The sequence below is a fragment of the Notamacropus eugenii genome, chromosome 3, assembly GCF_028372415.1.
Source record: "Notamacropus eugenii isolate mMacEug1 chromosome 3, mMacEug1.pri_v2, whole genome shotgun sequence".
Taxonomy (NCBI): Eukaryota; Metazoa; Chordata; class Mammalia; order Diprotodontia; family Macropodidae; genus Notamacropus; species Notamacropus eugenii.
Window position 1 is genome coordinate 196,004,282 of NC_092874.1, and position 22,922 is coordinate 196,027,203.

General features: G+C 34.5%; 1 protein-coding gene across 6 annotated transcripts in view; it reads right to left on the reverse strand.

Annotated features, from left to right (window-relative positions):
• The window catches only part of ATF7IP (activating transcription factor 7 interacting protein), a 127,745-nt gene that overhangs the window by 11,342 nt on the left and 93,481 nt on the right, over positions 1-22,922 (reverse strand). For all 6 annotated transcript variants that reach the window (XM_072653886.1, XM_072653888.1, XM_072653885.1 and 3 more), the window contains exons 7-13: positions 22,300-22,376; positions 21,667-21,755; positions 19,941-20,576; positions 16,791-16,855; positions 9,275-9,353; positions 2,746-2,901; positions 285-473 (exon numbers count right to left, since the gene is read on the reverse strand). In XM_072653886.1, coding sequence (XP_072509987.1) covers positions 285-473; positions 2,746-2,901; positions 9,275-9,353; positions 16,791-16,855; positions 19,941-20,576; positions 21,667-21,755; positions 22,300-22,376 — 1,291 coding nt within the window. The remainder of the gene's footprint in view (positions 1-284; positions 474-2,745; positions 2,902-9,274; positions 9,354-16,790; positions 16,856-19,940; positions 20,577-21,666; positions 21,756-22,299; positions 22,377-22,922) is intronic.

Here is a 22,922-nt window from a genome sequence, read left to right on the forward strand (position 1 = left end):
AGTATATTTTTAGGATAAAGAATGGACACTTAAATTTTAGTTTTGTGGTTGAATTAACATATCACAAATCAGTTACCTCCAAACTGAGTGAAAGAGAAGCACTCAAATAATGTAAAAAAAAAATTTCCTGTAGTTTAATTTAAAAAATTTTTTATGAAATGCAATTTTATTGGTCTTTAAAAATAAAACTGGAGGCAATTTTTTTTTTGTTTCATTCCTAAATATGGTATTCTTTCCCAAACATCGATTAAGTATTTGTAACTATTTTAAACAGTACTCCTTACCGTTTGGAGGGTTGACCTGTCGTATAGGTACAGTAGAGTTTTGTAAAACTGCTCCTCTTACTGGAGCTTGGGCTGGTGGTGCAGGAAGAGTGGTATAAACCACTTGGTGATTAGTAGGAACTCTTGGAACAGGGAGTCTTGTAGTAGCTTGAGTCACTGGCCTATGTGTTACATTCACGGTGGTTGGAGCTGATGGGAAATGGAAAAAGACATTAACAAGCATGAAACAAACCAAAAATAAAGGTTTTACTATTAAATGAAGACAACTTTTTTTTATGTTGTACAAACAGAATAAAAGCCAACATTCTTGGTATGAAAACTAACTTAACAGCATTAAAATGAGAGCACAGATAAATATGATACATGTCAAATACTTAAACAAGGCACATAATGAAAGAGTGTCCAAGCTAAACAAAATTCATAAAATACCTTTATACTATATCTTATGCTGCTGGGTTATATATAAGGTCACAGAGAAATTTCAAGGTAAGTATCTTCGCTATTTTCCATTTTGGAAGAAGTAAAAGCAGGATAATGTAAAGGGAGCAGGGAAAGAGCTTCAATACTTGAAAAAATAAAAGCAATACCAACCCCCATTCAAGAGTTGCACGAATAACTCTTATCAGAAGGAGGATCCGTGAGGGTTCATTCCCCACCTTGTTACAGCTACGCTATGAGCTCTTCATCAAAGATTCAATAACTGTAAGTCTTCATCTTTTTATAAACTAACCAAGTTTATAAAAAAAATATGATTGAATTCTTTTCTCTTTGCTATCCTAATTTACCTTTTATTTTGAACAAGTAGATTTTTTTGTCCCAAAGCCTAAGCAACTACAACCTTCTTTCCCTCCCTTTACTGATTCTTCTCCATTTTACACTTTCAATGACAGTTCTGTGGAGTCTTTTATTCTCACTAATATCCTCCCTCTTTCTTCCACCTCTTCACTGTGTTGTTCCCTGATTATCAGTAACACTAATAGCAAAAGAGGAAATAAAAAAGCAGGAAAAAAAGCTTAATTACATTCAATAAAAACTGACAGATAACAAAAAGGAAAGCAATTAACAAGAAACCTCAGAATTTTCATTATTTCAGCAGAACCTGTTACATAAAGCACTTACTTATAGCAGGGACCTATTGTTTTGGTAAAGCTCTGTGGTGGCAAAAGAAGAGATGTAAATGTAACAAGTACAAGGTCCTTGCCCTCAGTCATGGGTGAATAACTATTATACCATTTAAACATATTGCAGCACGTAAATGCAAAACAAAAACACTGCGATACAAATGAATTTAAGAGGTCATTCTCTTAGCCTGACGAAAGTAAATACATCCATTAAATATAGCTTATTTCATAAAAACTTGACAACTCAGAAGTGTCAGGAATAACTAATAGTTGATTGATTTTTCATTAAGTAATTTAGTATGTATTATCATATTCACAATTTCACAAATTAATGTTACGGTCCAGTGAATTGTGACAATACTGGATTGGAAGAGGGTTGGAAGTCATTTCATTTGTAATCAAATATGTAGCAGCAGAAACTGCTTTAAAAGTTACATTCTATGTCTTGGTGCTATGACCACAAATGAAAGTAAACCTATAGAAAATGAACCTCCCTTCCTTACTTGCAGAGCTGAGGGACTATGGGTATCAAAAACAATACACAGTCATATTTATTTGATACATTGTTTAGTTTTACTTAAGTGTTTTTTTATTCTTTCTTTATTCTTTTTCTTTATTTCTGGTTTTCAGGGGAGAATAGGGAAGATATATTTGGAAATGAAGGTAATGTTAAACAAAAGATATTGAAGCTGATAAAAACTCAAAAAAATTCTCATGTCTTGCAGCAGGATCACAAAAGGAAATGCTCCCTTCTTGTCTGGCTTTCATTCAGTTCTGGGGAAGCAGGTAAAGATCTCAAAATCCTGGATTGAGTTAAAGGTTTCTTGAGATGGCGTGTGTTTAGCATTAGTGAATACCTCCTCTGGGAAAAGTAAAGCATCAAGAACAGTTTAACATGTCGATAGTAGATTGCATATTCACATAAACTTTCTTTTTTAATTATCTGGCATCTTCTAGTTATAACTAGAACTTCTTCAGACCTGTTTGGCAGAGAACCTACTTTTGATTCATTAAGTTACCAGCAAAAAAATGAAAATGTGGAGATTTAGGGGGCCATGCACACAATTCTGTTAGTTACCTTTACCTTTAACTATGAGAACGAGGTGCTTGGTTCAAGCAGATTTGTGCAATTATTGTGAATTGAAGCTCTTTTACCACCCAAAAGATAGATATTAATCAAATGTAGTACTGACTACCTCATTCTTTTCAACTTTCTATTTATTCCTCATAGGTCACATCCCTCTCCAAGGTGACTTCAAATTCCCTAAAAACAAACAAAAAAAACCACAACCCAATTTTATTTCATCTAACTAAAATTTAGCATATTAAGCATATAATACCTGTAGGTAGTAGGTGTATGGTCGTTTGGGATGGTCCACTGGTTGGCACCCCAGCCTGCTGTAAAGGGACAGGTTGCAAGGGTTGTAATGGACGAGGAAGAGGCTGAGCAGATTGAGTCATCGCTGACACAGGTGCATGATTTAGTTTTTTTGGATCTGTTAATGAAAGATTATTCATTGTCAGAAAACCAGAAGGCAGAGACAAAGGTTAAGTGATTTCTCTTTTTCAGGTAACGAGAATATAATAATTACTTTTCTTCTGAGAGGTCAACGATTGCTTTTTAATCACAAGTAGTAAAGTATTAACTGTGTTACTTCTTCCACTTTAACTAACTGAAAACTGAGCTGTGATGTGATTAAAACAATAAAATCTACCGTTTCATTTAGGTTTAAGAGTGAATTCTATCTCTTTAGATTAAAGCCAAGAATCAAGACTGTGATGATGACGACTTCACTTTGCAAAATTCTCTTTAACAAACGAAATGACCATTTCCAGTTGCTAATAATTTCCCCAAGGGTCTTAAGCCTAAAAGCAGATACTAAATCTTGCCAATTCTATGTACACTTGCTTCTACCTATTCTTGCTTCTACCTATCCTATCTGGTCCTTACAATCTCTTACCTAGACTACTGTGAAAACTTTCTGCCCCTCCTAATAGTCTCTCCATTCTCCAATATATTCTCAAAACAGCTGCTAAAAGGATCATGTGAAGGCACAGGTTTGACAACATCAATCTTCTACTCAAGATAGTCAGTGACTCCACATTTTCTCTACACACAACCTTGAGCACTCTCCACAATCTGGCTTCAGCTTGTATTTCCAGACATTTTATTCCTCCTTCATGCAGTCATATTTTCTGCTAGCCTAGCCTACCAGATATTTCCCCAAATCAACATTTCATCTCCTATCTCCGTAGCTTTGCACATTACATCACATGCCCAGAACACAATTCTTCCTTACCTTACCTCTCATAAAACTTATTTTCCTTCAAGGATCAAGTTCAGATGTCACCTCCCACATACAAGTTTTGCTCTCAACTGATAGTGCTTCTCTCTTATATTCCCTCTGTAGACTTTATGTCCTTTAGTAGAATATTTAAGCTCTTTGAGGGCAGGAACTGCTTTTGTTTCTATCTTTGTATCCTCCATGCCTGGCAGTTGATAAATGTGTTGAATTAAACAGAACTGAATGCTGTAACCTCTGCAATTCTCACTAGATGCTTAGGCTTACCATTAATTGGCACTGGTTCTAATTTTCTTTATCAATCATCTTTTTAAGATACATACCTGTAATGAGGTAGCCAACTCTTCCAGCACACCATCCATGTCATCATCTGTCTGCCCCAGAAAGAAGGGCACAAACTTATAACTAAATATGGTGCATGCTATGTGGTATGATTTGAAATGAAGGGATTTCCAAAATTGTCTGCCCTCTTTCCAAGTACATGAAATTTAATCAAGGTTTGTGTTTTTTTTTTAAAAAATAAAGGTTTTTCCCCTATTACAGATCCCGAAGTTATAAATGTAAACACTACTCATTGGTGAAGTGGCTGTCAGAATCCCACAACAAACTCAGCTTGCATTCTCTCAAAAATATTCACGCTTTCTTGAAATTTTTATGAAGCTAAAACCAGGGTATGTTACTTTGAAAGTCAAGTTATTCTAAAAATTTTCAGGAATGACCAAGTTGTTTGATTCTCACCCTGTACTGATGTCCGAATATATAAGAGGGAGAATAGCAAACTGTTATGGAGCAAGCATGCGGATGTCTAACATGCACCTACTATGTGCCAGGCACAATGTTAGGCTTTGGGCATACAAATACAAAAAGTGAAGCAATCCCTACATTCAAATGCTAATATTCAACTGGGAGAGATACTATGGAGTGTGAGAAATGGAGTGATGTTCAAGCAGACCAGCCATATAGATAAGGTTATTAAAGGTCAGTTTGTTAAAGGTCAAACAGAAGAGTTTATATAGCATTTCAGAAGTAATAGGAGGGAGCAGAATTGCACTTGAAAATCACTTGGGCAGCTGTGGGGAGGAGGACAGATTGGAACAGGGAGGGGCCTGAGGCAGAAAAACTAGAAAATATTATGACAACTACTGCAAGAGGTGGTGGCAAGTGAATGGATACGTGGGGTGAGGGAGCACTGAAGGAAAAACACTGCCTTCAACAGAAATGTGGCAATCTGGTAGAAAGGGAAGAGAGTTGAAAGATTTGAGAGAGATGGGGGATGACTGATGCTGCAGTCTGCTGGAGAAGACAAGCGGGGATGAGATCAAGGGCACATGTAGACAAGCTACTTTAGGCAAGAAGGCCTACCTCAGAGGTTCCAAAACTTATCTGACCTACCACTCTTTAAAAAAAAGAAATTAATCAGTGCCCCCCTGGAAATCTTTAATGTTATTTTATATGCATCATTAAAAAACATAAAACTTTAAAGACGCATCTTAAATTTAATCATTTATTGTAAATTTGTGGGTTTTCTCCTGTATTAAAATATTGATGATGCAATACTGCATCATGTAACCATATAGTAACATATTGTAAGCAAGTCATTACACACACATATTCCTCCTGATGAATGCTGGACTTCCCAACAATGTGCAACACATGCTTGCCTGCCAACAGTTGTAAGACCTGTCAGTGGACTTGACCACTGATTGGTTATAACTTTGCATTCTGTGTGTTTATTTGGAAAACAATGTAATCACTATGACTTTAGCTGTGTTACGTGACAGATGAAATATGTAAGAAGAGTTTTGCAAAATTTTCTTCTTTTCTTATGCTTCCACTGCCCCCTTATTTTTATTCAATGCCCCCCCTGCCTCCATCGCACGTGAGGCTACTACTGTGCCCTTGGATTCCAGTGCCCCCATGGGGGTAGTATATTGCCCACTTCGGAAGCCTGTGCTCTACCTCATTATCAGAAACTGGAGAAAAGTAGGAAGGCGTGAAGAGGGGGGTGATGTTGAGGAATTCTAAGATGAAGAGAAGCTAGAAGGTTTGGAATAGCTTCTGTAGACTGGTCATCAATGAAGGATGGTGGGAAAAAGAAAGAGAAGAGGTACACTTCTGTAGAGAAGGCCTAGTTGATGACAGATAACCTATATTAGTATTGTTATTCATTCGGTTTAATTCTGTAAATTCCTCTAGCAGGAATTGGGCAGCACTTTAGGAGACAGAGAAGAAGGATTAACTCAAGGATGGAGCTGGACAAGTAACGAACAACAACAGGACAGGGGGTGAGAAATTCAGGAGCACAGGACAATGTAGAATTGAATTATTAACTACAGGGTTGCGCTTAGGAAGGGGGGAAAATAAAGTCAGAGCAGAGGTAACGGACTGAGAAAGTACTGAAAGTTGGAGGGATTAAAAGGTTATAATGAGGGGAAAAATAGGTTTAAGAGAGGTTAGGTGTAGGGAGAGCTGGAATAATAGGAGATTAGGGTCAGATACAGGAATATCAGTTTTTGATCAATTAAATGAAATGTTAATAGTAATGAATGGTAAATCAAAAATATGACCACTGCTGTGTGTAACTGTTGTTGCTAAGTTTGTCCTTCATTCTTGAAGAGGACCATGACATCAGGATGATGACATGACTTGCAGTTGACTTTGATTTGAGTGAGGGTTGTGCAAGGTCACTATCCTCACTTTCTTCTCCTGAGCCATCTGGGTCCAGTGACCTGATATTCATCAGGATGACTGGAGATGGCCCGGGATGCAATAGGAGACTCTGGCCCTTTCAAGCAGAGGTGTAATTGAGAAGGGAGGAAAGGAATGAGGGAGAAAAGGAGCACTTAACTTATTAAGTGCCTGGTATGTTCAGGCACTGTGATTAGTGCTTTACAAATATTATCTCATTTGGTCCTCACAACAACTCTGTGATGCTATTATTTTCCCAATTTTACAGTTGAAGAAATTGAGGCAAACAGAGGTTACTTGCCAGGGTGACAACAGTTAGTAACTGCCTGAGGCCAGATCTGAACTCAGTTCTTCCTGACTCCAGGTCCAGTACTCTATCCATTGTGCTACTTCGTTGCCTCCAGATAGAGTGACGTAGTAGATCATGGGATCTGAAGGGACTGATGAACTTAGAGGTTAAGGGGGTTTCTGTGGAAGCATCAATCTGTATGCCAAAGTCTCCTGGTGTAAGGGTCAGAATTCAGAAGGAATGAAAGATAAAGTACTGAACTCTTGAGAAAGGAGGAAGAATAATATGGGGGTCAAAACATTAGTCTGACACATCAGACATCACAGACAAGGGTTTTACACATCTATATTGGGTGAAAAATTTAAATAGCATAAACTTCAAAGTGTAAGAGGGATTAATCTTCTGAAGGAGAATCTTCAAGTGACAGGGGGGAGGAAGCGATATTCCGATCTTCCAAGCCCAACATACTGAAAAGAGGTGGAGTGTAAGAGAAAAGAGGAAGATCAGGGATGCAATGTCACATGGGGGAAGCAAGGTCTCAGTGAATACAAGTAGATGAAAGGAGTAACAAGTGAAGAATGTGAGTCGATGAAAAGAGGTCCAGAATGAAAGAAAGTTTTCAAATTCTGAAACAGGAATTCTACAAGGCACAGTGGAAGAGATGGAGAGTTTTGAGATGGAGAGATTTGAGGTGGAATATGGTTTGGGGGCTTTGGGGGAGGTAGGATTGAGGAAGATAAAGATGAAGTAATGGGAGGTGGGGACTAAGTAAAATTTATTTGTAGGTAATCAATGATTATGTAACACAACAACACAAAGAGTAACTGGCAATGGGAATTTACTAAGCACAGGGAGTAATAATGAATAGTAAATGAATTTCAATGTTCCATCTTTACAGAATGATGCTATAGGTTGCTGGGAAAGCTTGAGTATAAAGTTACAGATTGTCTTTAGGCATATATCTAGTACTGAATGTAAAGTCAATGGGGGCAGACTGTTATGTCATCTTTATATAGTATCCTCAATAACTGACACATACTAGGCACTTAATAAATGCTTGTTGGATTGTGAGGAAACTGAGGGAGTTAGGAAAGCAAGTGGGTTAATTGTGGGAATTAAGTGAACCACAACTGAATCCATCTTATGATTCAATTCTAGAGCTAGTTCAGTCCCCTTTCTATTCTATTATGGGTCTAGTCTCCAAATCTCTGTCTTGTGAGGAAACTTTACTTAATTGTGGGAATTGGGAGAAAATCTTATTGCATTGTTTGAACCCAGCCCTCCATGGCTAGGAAGGTGGACCACTTCTACCTACTGCTTAGGGATGCTTAACTAAGGGTCTTGGCTATATTGACTAGAAATCCAGTCAGATCCAAAGACTGATGAAAGGAGTTTTCTCACAATTAGACCTCTCTAACAACCCATATGTCTTGTGTGAAAACTGGCCCTGTAATGGTTAATCAGTTAGCATTATAGACATTCATTTACATTTACAGACATTCAGAGGAAGTGGTACCCCTCTTTTTCTGATGTCAGAGAATTGCTCCTGTTTGCTCTCCCTTCTCAACTTGCAAAATCCCTAATCTTTCTTCCAATTATAAATCAGATTACCTAATTTTGTATCCTGGTTAATTGTTTTCTTTTAATTGGTCTTATTTGATTAACTGGTTTTAATGTATAAAAGTCTGTCTGCCCCTGTGTTCAGGGTCCAGTGCCAAAGCTGAGGAAGACCTGGTCCCAATTTGTTGGGCAACTGGTATGCACTGCTTAATAAATTGTTATGCTCAGAAGAGTGAATCTTTGTTTCTTCAGTCATTTTATCTTTCACCTCTCACAGCTATTAGGTGAATATTTATATATATACATTTACCAAATGAAAAAGAAGTTTCCAGATTGGAAGATGTGCTAGAAAAGCACCCCTTACTGTGTTTTATCATTATAGTCTTCATTTCCTACCTACTTTATTTATTAAGTTTTGTCTGTTAAACTCTGGCCTCATGAATTTTTAAATAACACATACTTTAAACTTGTCACTTCTAAAATATTGTCAAAATTTACATAACATTTTAGGCCTCATGCATCATATAACAAGGATTTCCATTCTTCCATCAGAGAACAAAACTTTTAAAGAAGTAGTTGAAAACTCAGCAAAAACAAGTTTTCTCTTTTGAACAATTAGTTTCCATTGAACACTTAAACTGATAAATAAGCAAGTCTTTTAAGAAGGAAAAAAAATGAGAAAATAAGCAGATGCTGATACATTACAATACCTAACAATTCTGATATGCTAAAGATAAAAAGGTATTTTTTTAATGTAAACTGCTAATGTACATTTATAGAGTCAGTTTTCTTGTAGTACACATATAAGTTAACTCATTTGCAATACAACCTTTTTATAACTAAAATGGAAGTGACCAAAAAGTCAAGAATCAGAACACTTTTGGGCAAATCGTTTTAAGAACACCAATAAAAACATATTCATTATGTAAAATTTTGAAATGAAAGATATCCAAGACCTATCACCAAAGACTATTTTAGTTCATTACTAAAGTAAAACACTCTCTAGAAAACAGGACTTCTTTGACTTACCTTGTGAAGTACCAACTTCTTCATCATCCAATGTGAGATCAATGACACCTCCTGAATCACTGCCTGTGGCTTTTCCACTCTGAAAGACAAAACTTCTGCATTTTGCAAAGGCAACTGGGGAGACATGAAAGAAGAGGAAAGGGGGGAAAGGGAATACTGGGCTGAAGCAAAAGGGGGAGGGGAGTTGGAAAAGTCTAGATTAGTTACTAAATGGAAGGTGGAGGAAACTGGATGAGGCACTGAGGAGTAAGGAATAGTAGGTAGTATCCAGACTTTTAAATAAATTATACATCTTTAAAAGATGTTTGAAGAAAAGTAGGGTACTGACAATCAGTTTCATGAAAAATGGATTGGTAATTATAGAACAGATAAATCAATGAAGCTAAATGTATGAACCAAACAGAAATATAGTTATTATGCTTACTATGGACGTTCCATTCAGAAAAAAAAATTTAAGGATGGAAGAGTGAATTAACAATATACAGTATTTCAATTCTTCAAAATTTTACTCATAAGTAAAGCTAGTGACATTTCATGAAAATTTTTCCTGAAACATCCAGAAATTTATTCTGTGGAAATTCTAAGATAATTACAGCAATCTACATTCTAATGGAATTTAACTCAGGAAGCTTTCTTCAGGTTCAAAATTTATCATTGATTCATTTTAATACACTGGTAACTATAACTTTAATATTATTTTCCTGTCCCAGAACTAATTTCATCCCTTGGTGGGCCAGATAATTTCCATAAAGGAACAGGGGGAAAGTTGGAGGAGCTACTGTTAACGAAGTGATTGATTTTAAAAGCTTGGCAAATCATAAGCTAGGGTATTAGTTAGAAGGGATAGATTCACATGAATACATAGACATACTCATTCAATAGCTATTTCTATCACCAGGATGAGACTCTTAAGAATAACTGTAATACAATCCTTCTCTCTTCCAATAACGTAATTCAATTTAAAAAATACTCTATATAGGTGAATGCCAAGAAAATAATCAAAATCAAACTTCAAACAAAACAGAGAGCATAGATTACTAACTGAAGACACAATTTCTAACCAGGATTCTTTAATTGTTCCCAAGTTTTCAGAAAAACATTCATTAAAAAATGCTTAAAATATTAACTGTGAGAGGAACTTTTTTTTAATATATGTGATATGAATTATAAGCTACATAATGGAAACTTGAGGTAATAATTTAAAGATGTAATAGTAGATAACACTAAGTGTTATCATTACTCTGTAACAAACTACAAATTTTAGTCCAATTTGATTTAACTTTATTTTTATAACCATTTTTATAAATTTAGATTTACTCAATTTTCTTATTACTCTAAAGAATATCAGAAAATATTATTGAACTGCTCATGGATTTGGATTGAGTCCCACTCTCACCAGAGCTGTTAGGTGAAAAAAAAAAAGCAGACATTCTATTTTTATTAGACCTATGTCAGATACATAACACATAGTAGAAATCAGTTCTTACTTTAGAAGAGTGAAAATATCTGTGAAGGAATTAAGGGGAATAGGAAAGCAAGTGGTTAATTATGAGAATTAAGTGAACCACAACTGAATCCATCTTGTGACTCAATTTTGGAGCTAGCTCAGTTCCTTTTCTATTTAATCATGGGTCTAGTCTCCAAATTTCTGTCTTGTGAGGAACCTTTATTTAACTGTGGGAATTGGGAGAAAATCTTATTGTACTATTTGAACCCAGCCCTCCAGGACTGGGAAGCTGGACCACTTCTACCTATTGTTTAGGGATGCTTAACTAAGGGTGTTGGCTATGCTGACCAGAAATCCAGTCAGATCCAAAGACTGATGAAAGTTTTCTCACAATTAGACCTCTCTAACAACCCATACGTTTTGTGTGAAAACTGGCTCTGTAATGGTTAATCAGTTAGCATTTCCTTGTTCCTTTGATTAATTACAGACATTCAGAGGAAATGGTACCCCTCTTTTTCTGATTTCAGAGAATTGCTTCTGCTTCTTCTTCCTTCTCAACTTGTAAAATTCCTAATCTTTCCTCCAATTAGAAATCAGATTGCCTAATTTTGTATCCTGGTTAATTATTTTCTTTTAATTGGTCTTATCTGATTATAACTGGTTTTAATGTATAAAAGTCTGTCTGCCCCTGTATTCAGGGTCAAAGCTGAGGAAGACCTAGTCCCAATTTGTTGGGCAACTGGTATGCACTGCTTAATAAATTGTTATGCTCAGAACAGTGAACCTTTGTTTCCTGTCATTTTATCTTTCGCCCTCCAGAGTAGCAAGCTTTCATTTCAAATGTTTTTCCAAATATGTGTGTTTCTCAAGAATCTCAGAAATAGGAAAGAAGCTCCTAAATACTTTATAGTCATCTAGAAAAAGCAGATCACAGCATTAAAAAAATTATTCTATAGGGATAACACTTCATGTGGTTAAGAGAAGTTCTGAGCAAATACATTTTGCAAGGTTCCCTGTGAATTACATAATTTATCAAGTAGCCATCATGGAACAAATGTGGACATTTATCACTATAGTTTCTATAACTGCTTTATCCATATTTACATCAGTAAGATCTATATTCACTAACTTTCTATGATTCTGAGGAAAAGGCCAGTCTACTTTTGTGAAAACTAAGAATTAATGGAATGTTTTTTTTAATGTAGGATTTATTACTTACCTTAATAACTAAAAGTGTTGCCAAGACATATCCCAAGTAAAGGTGCTCTAATATTCTTTAGTGAATTAAATAACTACAATTTGTAATTAGTTACACAGTATGCAAATGAATATAATTCCCTAAGGTTATCTTCCACCTAGCCCTAAGTTACCACAAATCCCCAATTAGCAGGATCAGAAGGGGAAATCTCTCAAAGACTGGTGATGACAGATAAATATGCAATTTTGATTCCTCACCAGTAGAATAAAGACTACATTAGCTGCTTAGCAACCTCCTTCTGGAAGAAAAATTCCCAAAATCTGCAAAATCTCAATAATGACCCTGAGCTCTGCTTTTGTCGTTGTTGTTGTTGTAAATCTAAAGCTTTAAGAGAAAGAGAAAGAACTCTACTAAATACACATATTTAAAACCAAAAGACCCTAGGCTCTATTTATGGTCAGCCATCAAACTTTCCTCAGGAGTCACTAAACTTCTCTGAAGTGATTAGCTTATCACAAGATTCCCCCCCCCCCATTATGTTCCTTATCTGTAAGACAAAGTTTGTAACAGACAACTTAAAACTATTTTTTATAGATCTAAGAGTCCAAAAAATTTACAGACATGCAAGCAGAATTAAACACTTAATTTTGGGATTTAGCTTTAATATGCCTACATCTATATTTTGGAAAGCTTACATATATATTTTCATTGGTTTCGAATAATGGTGCTAGCTTGTTATCATATAACACTATGTTTTAGGTATTTACTTTCAATCTTTAGTTTCTGTATGCTTTTAATAAAGAAAGATGAAAACTTCTCTGAAAATTAGAATAACAGATGACTCCAAGAGACATTAATAAGAAATAAAAAGTTAAAAGACTGAAAAAATGAAGAATATGTGAAGCATCCCATAGAAAAATAAAACTGATCTGGAAAACAGATCAAAGGGAGGTAATTTAAGACTCATTAGACAATTTGAAAGCTAAGAACAAAAACAGGAAGACAAGCATCTATCTTTTAGAACCAGAGAGCAAAGTAGAATTGAAAGAATCCACCAATCAAATAAAAACTCCCAGAAACATTATAGAAAAAATCCAGCGCTCCAAGGCAAACTATACACTTCAAGCAGTCAAAAATAAAGAAGTCAAGAACTGAGGAATCACAGCGAGCATCATACAAGATTTATCAGCCACAATAAAGGGGTAGAGAGCTTAGAATATGATATTCCATAAGGTAAATGATATATAGGTTTATAATTAAGAATAAACGGACTCTTTCCCACATGTAGAAAAATATTTATAGCAGCATTTTTTGTGGTGGCCAAAAACTGGAAATCAAGGGGATGCCCATCAACTGGCTGAATAAATTGTGGTATATGAATGTAATGGAATACTATTGTGCTACAAGAAATGATGAACAGGAAGACTTCAGAGATGCCTGGAAAGTCTTATATGAACTGATGCTGAGTGAAAGGAACAGAACCAGGAGAACTTTGTGCACAGCAACGACCACAGTGTGCGACAAATTTTTCTGGTAGACCTGGAACTTCATTGCAATGCAAGGATTTAAAAAAATTTAAAATTTAAATTTAAATTTAAAAAAATTCCCAATGGTCTTTTAAGGCAAAATGCCTTTCACATCCAGAGAAAGAACTATGGAATTCAATCGCAGAATGTAGCAGATCATTTTTTGTGTGTGTATTACATTTTGGTTTGTTATATGATTTCTCCCATTCATTTTAATTCTTCTCTACAGCATGACTATAGTAAAAATGCATTTAATAGGAATATATATGTAGAACCTATATAAAACTGTATGACAGAGGGAGGGGGAAGGGAGAGGGAAGGGGGGAAAAAATCTAAGTTATATGGTAGTGATTGTAGAACACTGAAAATAAATAAAATTAATAAAATTAATTTTAAAAAAAGAATAAACGAACCCTTAATGATAAATAGTGTTATAGGGATCTTTAAAATATTGCTTTCCTATGTAATTTTGCTGACATAACCTTCTCTAGACTTGCAATTGTACTTGTGATTTTCTGGGAAAATATACTACAAAAAGTCAGGTGTGGTGATGTGTATCTGTAATTTCAAGTATGAGAAACTAAGATTTGTGCATCTCTCAAACTCAAGCAGGAGGCCACCAGGTTGCCTGAAGAGGGACAAATGTGCTGAGGTAGGAAACGGAGGTCAAAGTACGTGTACCAATCAGAGCAGGACTGGACCCTGCATTTCTGTGAGATACGAAGATTTAGTCTTTTTCTCTTCTTTTTTCCTTCTACTTCTTCTTTATCTCTTTTTTCTTCATTTTACGTTCTAATTTCATAGAAACTATAAAGAAAGGTCATTCTATCCTCTCAATTTAGATATTGTAGATTCTTGCATATAACTGTTGCACCTATTGGTCTTCCCTTTTTTGAAATAAATCTGTGCTGAGTAACAAAGCAAAATGTTATTTCCTTCCTCTTTAAAGAAGACTATTGTTCATTGTACCTTTTGACAAAATACAACTCTTACTGTTAAAAACACTAGAAAGCATAGTAAAGAAAGCTTTCCTTAAAATGAGAAGTAGTATCTATCCAAAAATCAAGAGCCAGTATTATCTTTTAAGGGGGATAAGCTAGAGAGGTCTTTCCAATAACATCAATGGTAAAGCAAGCATATTTATTATCACCATTACCATTCAAAATTGTACTAGAAATGCTAGCTATAACAATAAGACAACAAAAAGAAATGGAAAGAATAAGCATAGGCAAAGAAAAAAGATATAATGAGAAAACTGAACAGTGTGGATTCTCTAGAATAATATTAAACATTAATTATTATCCCCATTTTCTGGGGAGCTTCTGAATTCCTCCTTTGCTAGGTTTTCTGACGACGGCATATCTATGTCTATTTTTTGCCCTCTCAACAAATAAATCTAGAACAAAATTCTTTACAATTTCTTTCCATCATTTAGTAAAATGCAATTGCAAACTAACCACCAAACGTTGTTGACCAATGAAAGCAGGCTATGAATTGAGTCCTATGACTAGACAATATATTACTCAAATACACAGTAGCCATCAATAGATAAGGATGTGCTTCATCTTTTCCCCACATATACTGTATCTTTAGAGCACTGAGTAATACAGTATTTGCACTGTCAAATTCTGTATGTTTCATCAGGCCATGCATCCTAAGGTGTCCTAAGGTATCCTAAGGTGCTGACTCTAACAACCATGCATAAATTTATTACATTAGTTATTTCCAATGTATATTCAGTACTGTAACTGGAACTAGTTCAAAGGTAGGATATTTGCCATTTCTGATTAGTTACTGCTTTAATAGACTATATACCCAGATAGCCTTTTCCTTTTCTAATATTTTTTGGCACATCCTCTTCCTCCAAGTCAAAGACAACATTCCCCAAAGAGAAGTTAAGAATGATTTATTCTCTCATTTCTTTCTGATGAAATTTCTTCCTGTTTAATCTAGCTTTCAAAACAACTGATCAAATGTTCATTAACAATGCTACAGGGGAATGATTTTTTAAGTTCTTTGGTTCATTGAACACGAAATTCTAAGTATATGTTACTTTTGTACAAATGTCATTTAAAATCCCTGCACATGATTTCAAAATATTCTATATTTTATCTATACTGCATTTCTACTTAAACATTCATTTTAAAAGATGCTATTTCCAGGAATCTTCCACGGAAAGTCTGTATCTTCCCCCTTGATGTTCCCATCCAAATCTTTCCTTTTTAATAGCATGTAACATAGACTATAGAATTGGTAATATGTGTGTGTGTGTGTGTGTGTGTGTGTGTGTGTGTATAATTATGGCTGTCACATTTAAATAGATTCATAAAATGTCACAGCACATTTTGTTTTTTGGTTGAAATTCTATAAAATGAAGGTCATATGATAGTGGAAAATTTTTGACTTTGTAAACTGCAGTGGAGAAAGAGAAATATGAAATAAACCAATCATAAACTAATAATATAGTTAATATTTAATCAAACTAATCAAAACCAATAAACTACTTTGGTTATTTGGTTCTACTACAAATTGACAACATTTTGTAAACAAAAAAAAACCCTCATAAAACAAAAGAAACTATGCTCTAATTTATCCCTAAAAATGAATATAATTAAGACTGAATGTATACATAAGACAGCTGTCCTAATTTTTCAAACACATCTGCCAGTCATTCCTTCCTAGAATACTAAAGAATTTTTGTATTTTTAATTGCAGATGTTTTTCAGTATGGTTAAGACCTACGATGTGGCAAGTAGATGTGTATATGTAAAACATAATAGAAGCCATGCTCAATCAGAACTTCAGAATGCTAGGTGACCTAGCCCATGACTTCTGACTTCACAAGTAGAATATCAGGTTTTTACTTAGGGATTGAGGTAGAAGGCTCATGAGTTTCATCAAACTGCTAAAAAGCTCCTCATTACTCTCTTAATGACTTTCCCTTTAAGTTAAAGCTGATAAGCTCTGATGAAGAAACAACTGAAAACCTATAATTTATCAAGAAAAGAATTATTTATGGAAGGATGATAAACATCAAGTATTTTTCCTTAATCAAAGACTGAATTCTTAGTAATGTTTCATAGTACCCAATCAGACTGCTCTAAGAATTCATGTGTATAATCAAAACAGATTAGACAATACATTAAAACAAGTACTATCTATGATGGAAAACATTAGTAACAGTTCCATTATAGAAGAATATATTCTTCTTGCCAACCATTTAAAGAGATAAAAGCATCTGAACGAAGTTATGAAAACTAGTTGGTTAAAAAAGTCATGAGAGAATAATGAGATCCTATCCCTTTGGATTTTAATTTAAGATTTTAGGATGAAAAATAATCCTACCTGTGGTGTATTCTCAGCTGTCCTCTTATTCACAGAAGCATCTGTGGTTTTGTTGGTCTGGTTCTCTAAGGAATCAAAAACAATTTTCCTTTCAACTAGAGTGGCATACAGCATAACAAAATCATTCCAACAGTTAGGATACTTTAAAGAAAATAAAGAATTTCTCTTAAAAAAAAATAAATTTTGCTCTCCTGGGATGGAGCTGATAAAATCAAAGTCAGTTTAAAGAATGACAAACTGCTAATAATGAACCATTCTCATGGTGTGAAATAACTATAATGTTTCTCAAAACTCATAACTGAATTGTCTTTCTTGATATTTCAGAGCAGTGATTTTGATTCATTAGTTTGCTAATTACTATATAACAAGAAAAGTGAATAAACACACAACTGCTTAAGTTTCTGAAAGTAATTGAAACAACTCCTAGGTTCAGGTTCTACCTCAGTCACACCTGGTCAGATCATGACCCCTAAGCATGCCAAGCAACTCTCTAAGTCAAGTTGTAGAATAATCAATGAAAGCACAAGTCCATCACTCTGCCTCATCCTCCCCTGACCCCCACAAAAGCAATTTTTGTGAAATTACATAGAGAAGAGTGACCACCAATTAATTGCATAGGTTAATCAAAGATGTCTGGGGGATGATTTTGCCATACTCTATTAATAAAATAATAATTAGAAAAAATAAGGCAAACTTTTACTTAACTAACTTAAGAGGGTAATATATTCTCAAGTTTTCTTGAAAATAGTTACGACTAAATAAGTATGTTTGGCCAAGTCACAGAAGAAACTAAAACTAATGAATACAACAGCCAACTTGATCTGTACACCTTTCTCTTTCTTTATTCCACAGTCCTTTAGGAAGAGCCAGTAAAGGGGATAGAAATTTTCCTTTTTTTGTAATTTTCAAAATATTTCTAAACTGAGAACGAATTAGCCCAACTAAAGAATACATTCTTATAAGCATCTGCTTTTATTAATTAAAGCATCTCTTAGAGATGAATTCAACAATTTCTGATGAATATAGGTACTTAAGGAGCTTCCATCAGAACTCCCTGGTATGACTTAGGAAACAGTATGGTGATAGCAGAAAGACTACTATACTAGTAGTGAGCATATACCTCAGTTCAACTTCTGATTTGTGATCATGGTAAATCATTTAATCTCTCTGAGTTGAAGTTTCCTCATCTGTAAAATTAGGATAATAACGCCTGGATACAAGATAACTGTGAAGATCAAGTAAGACTGATAGTTCTCAATTCTCATTTCATTCAGTAGTAACAATCAATGAATACTAGATGCTAATATCACAACCAATTCTTTTTTAAGGTTCACCCTGACATCCTGGTATTGAGAAAAATGTAAAAAAATCAAACTAGAGGTTTGGCTGCACGATTACACAGCTGGAGAATAGGGTGTGTTGGTTGGTCTAATATTCTGCTTAATAATGTTAAAAGAAACACTATACATGGATAACTAATTGAAAAGAATTTTAATACATTAAGATATATGAAAATAAAATCAAATGGACACAATTTAATCTTTCTTTGATGATTCAGAGATATCTTTTTCGAATGTTACACATGCCTATATTTGGAATAACATACTCTGATATATACATGTATAAAAATATGTACATATAAAATATATTTTAAAATATATATATAAATATAATATAAATACATAAAACACATAAATACTATATATACGTACATAAATAAAATACACATACATATATGAAGTATCATCAAGATTTAAGACATCCTAGAATATGGATCTGTTTACATGGAACAACTGCTGTATATTTAAGCAACTTATACTCTATTAACAGGCATTAACCAATCAAACCCATTTATGACTATATTTGTAACCATGCTAGCAATATTGGGATGTTTCATTATAAACGTGAATCTTCTGAACCCTGAGATGAGAATTCCTACTCTTCCTTTCACATACTTTATAGAACAATCAGTTAGCTCTTTTTCAGCTGAAAATGAAAGTTCAACAATGCCTTTGTAACCCAAAGGAAGATTTTTAATACTGCAAATTATCACAGATACTTACACACACAGAGCAGCACACACTATTTGACCAGCTTTGTGCACTGATTGAGTTGATGGTGCATCTTGGTCTGACAAACCTAAACTGTGATTAAACTAGTATTTGGACCTTGAAATATCATTGAACTCTACCCTAGTTTGTGTATTCATCATTACTACCAAGTAATGGCTACTGATATTTAAAAGGTGCCAAAGAGTAGGCTACTGAATAGGTCAGGTCACATATGCATATGTATGCTCAAGATACGTTTACTAAAAGAAAGCTGATTATGACAAAATGCTTGATATGTTATTATAAAATGCTTGGTGTTATTCATTTTCAAAGGTTATTTTTTAATTCAGAATTTATTCAATAATTGGGAAATTTTACAACCCTGGAATCTGCTGCTTGACATCTGTCTTTTGAAAAGAGCTTAGGAAGAAGTAAGATCAGAAACACCATTTAAACTTGAAGATTAAAGAAAAATGTGGCCTTCTTGACAGTAAGAAATATACAGGTGGATTTGAAAGATTTCAGACATAAGTTGCTTATATTGTGAGCATTCTATAAGTAAAAAGTTTTATAGCTAAATATACACTCTTAAACATGGTTTTTTACTGCCAAAAAAATCCGATAATACTAGCTCATTTCCTTGTTTCTTCCCCTTCACCTCCCTCTCTCCCACTCTTAACCCCAAGATACCAAGGAAAATACAGATGAAGAATATGAAATTTGAAAGCTTAAATCCACATGGATTATTTATACAAAATACTTGTTTCAGAATAACTTCTGAAAAAAGTTAAAATAACTTGTTTGATATGCATAGAAGGTATATTATTATTTTTAAAAAAAACTTCACAGTACACAATTTTTAGCCTCTCCTTACCCCCAATAAAATTCACCGGTCATTTTTTTCCTATTTAGATGTGAATATATGTGTGTATGTGCATGTACATACACACACACACACACATAGAGATGTGAATATAGAATAATTGATTCTAAGGGAATTTTATTTACTCTGTTTCTTTATACAAGTAGCTAGAAACTCTAGCCTAGTCAGTCTATTTCCCTCACTGCCATCACTAACACAAAAACCATGATAACTTACCAACTCTAGATGGAACTGCAGTACTGCTAGGCTCAGCAGCAGATGTAGTACCAAATGCAGCTAGTGGAATTTTCATCTGTATGGAACTTCGATTGCTGGCTGGATTATACAGTCCTGAAGTACCTACTGCAGGTAAAGAAGTCCTTGTGGCTTGTGCAATAGAATGTGCTGCTGAAACAGCCTGTACCGCAAGTGTTGTTGCTAATGATGCAGCACTAGCTGGAGAGTTCCTCTGAATACTAGGACTGGGTACAGATGGGCTGTTATTTGGTTTAGTTGGGTTTGCTGATGGCAAGGGTGTTGGATTTTTGGTAAGACCACTAACTGCAGACTGACTTTGCACAGAAATAAATTCAACATTGCCAGGCTGTTGAGTAGTGACCAAAGTCCCTGTGTGGCCCTGTAGGAGCTGAGGCTGGGAGGATACTGCAACAGGTACATGTAAGATCACTGGCAAAGACTGTAAAGATATTGTGGGTTGTGAGTTTCCACTAGACACCTGGGTAGAAGCAACTATTGGAGCTGTAGTTGGTGCAGGAAGAACTGATGCCGTCAAGGAACCAGAGGTTACTGGAGCTTGAGATTTAGGTTGACCACTGACCACTGTCTGAGGGGTAGCAAGGTTGGCTGAAGATACTATAAAGAAAGAAGATTATTAAGAATTTCAGTGAGCCACTTCCATTTTTAGTTATCAACTAGGTTAAAGTAATACAAACCTTCAAATATTAGGATAATTTGCAGATAGTATGAAAACTGTTATAAACCACATCTTAGACTTAAAACAATTGAGCATTCAGAACAATTTTTAATAAAATGATATGTTGCATTCATTAGTATAAAGAGAGCTTGAAAATGATAATTAACGTGCAAAGAAATGTTGTTTGGCTAATAAAAGCCTATTCTGTTGGACACAATGTCAAGACCTGATTAACTTCCGAAAAATCTACTAGAAAAAATAAACAATGAAGAACTAATATTGATCAACAGATATTAATAAAAAGCAATATGTAAACCTAAGACATAATTCAAAAGCCACTAAAATAAGAAATTCATTTCAAAGATTACTATCACCATTAACCAATATGATGAGGTCATTGCAAAAACTATCTGAACACCAGGAATTTTATTATCAGGGAATATTTATTCCTTGCAACAAGTTTTTCCTGTTACCTGTGATAGTTAATGAATGCACAGAATGCACACACACACACACACACACACACACACACACACACACACACACACACACACACACACACACAGACCCCCACTGCCTGATCTGAATGTGCCACAAAAACTGAATAGTGGCTATAGAGATGAAAATGGAATCAAAACCCAACCAAAACAATAAGAGTAATACTTGGGCTCAGTAGTTTCTTTGATTTCTATACTTCTGAGCTACTACATATTACATTTAAATGCTTGGAATTTTTGATGCCAAGGTAGTCAGCACATGAGGACAACATTTAGATATTTATCTACAACATAAAACTAGGTCAAAATGATACCCAATCTGAGATTTACTCATCTAAAACTTTAGGATGACTGCCCTTAAATACTGATGCCAATAGTATAATTTTATTTCGTGTGCTAATATAGACAAATGTACTCATATTTCTTTTGAGTTTCATTTCCGTTTGTAAATGCTTAAAAAGAAAAAGGCAAAAATACAGATCCTAAAACTTATTAAAATGCATTTTTATTTTGGTGAGGGACACTTTGTTACCTGCATTGACAGGGGGTTGCAAAGGTGATGGTGTGCTTTCTCCTATGCTTCTCTTCGACTCCAGCATCTGTCTCACTGTGCCAGCATTTCTATGAAATAAATGTTAAACATCACCATTCCCAAGAATGCACACAGAACATAGAGAAACAATAATAAATAAAAAGGGGAAAGCATCAAAAGGCTACAAAAACTTGGTTCTGCAGTAAAGACAGGATGCAGTAAGGCAGAAAGGAAGAAAAGCAATGAGATATTAACTAATTCCAAACAATGTGGCCAAAAAAATTGGAGAATGACCATTCTTTTATTGACTGGTTAATTTCAACGAGAAGGCAAAGATTAAGCAGCTTCAAAAAACATTATCTATCAAAAAAGTTTTCTCAAACATTTCTAAGTTACTTAAAATAATGCTCCTTTACTACAAATTCTTTTTTTTAATGATTTACAGGGGAAAATTATTTTGAATTCAGATATTAAATTTTAGCAGGAAAGAAATAGAACACAGAAAAAACATAAAAGATTAATTCAGTATACATTACGATTAAATGTGATTTTATGATTATATTTTATGGCTTTCCTATCTAAACTGGCTCCCCTATAAATGTGAATATTATGCACAATGCTTTTAGTTCTCACCTATAAGTTAAGTTATTAATGCTGACAACTTCATTTGCAGATGACTTCCCTGGTGACACAGGGGGATTTGGTGGATTCTGAAAAGAAAAAAACAGAATCATAAAAGTTTTTATGTCTCACACAACAAATAAAACAATCAAAAACTTCAGATATACTGTCAACATGTTTCTTTATATACTAATTTCAATTTCATTTTATTCTTACTCCATCAAAATTGATTAAGGATCTAGGTAAGAAATCCCAGTAAAAAAAAATAATCTAGTATGGTTCCAATCACCCAAGGGACTATCCTGAAACTCTGTAAAAATTCCCAAAATGAAGTCTAAACAATTTTATTTTAATAAGATAAAATGCAGAGCTTTGAAGGGGAAGTATTGTGAAATTATGTAAGTGAAATCGAGACACTATGAGAAGTTGAAACAGCAAAGTGAAAATAGAAAGTAAAAGAAATCTAAAGTATAACAACTGTATATGAGATAAGAGAAAGGAAGAGGTAAAATGTAGATGAAAACTAGTTGTCTACAAAAGATGCTCTCCTACACATCTAAGGCCAGTTTCAACTTAAATGAAAGCTTTGACAGGAATCTGAAATTCATCTTATTCAAGATGAGATGCCTTCATGA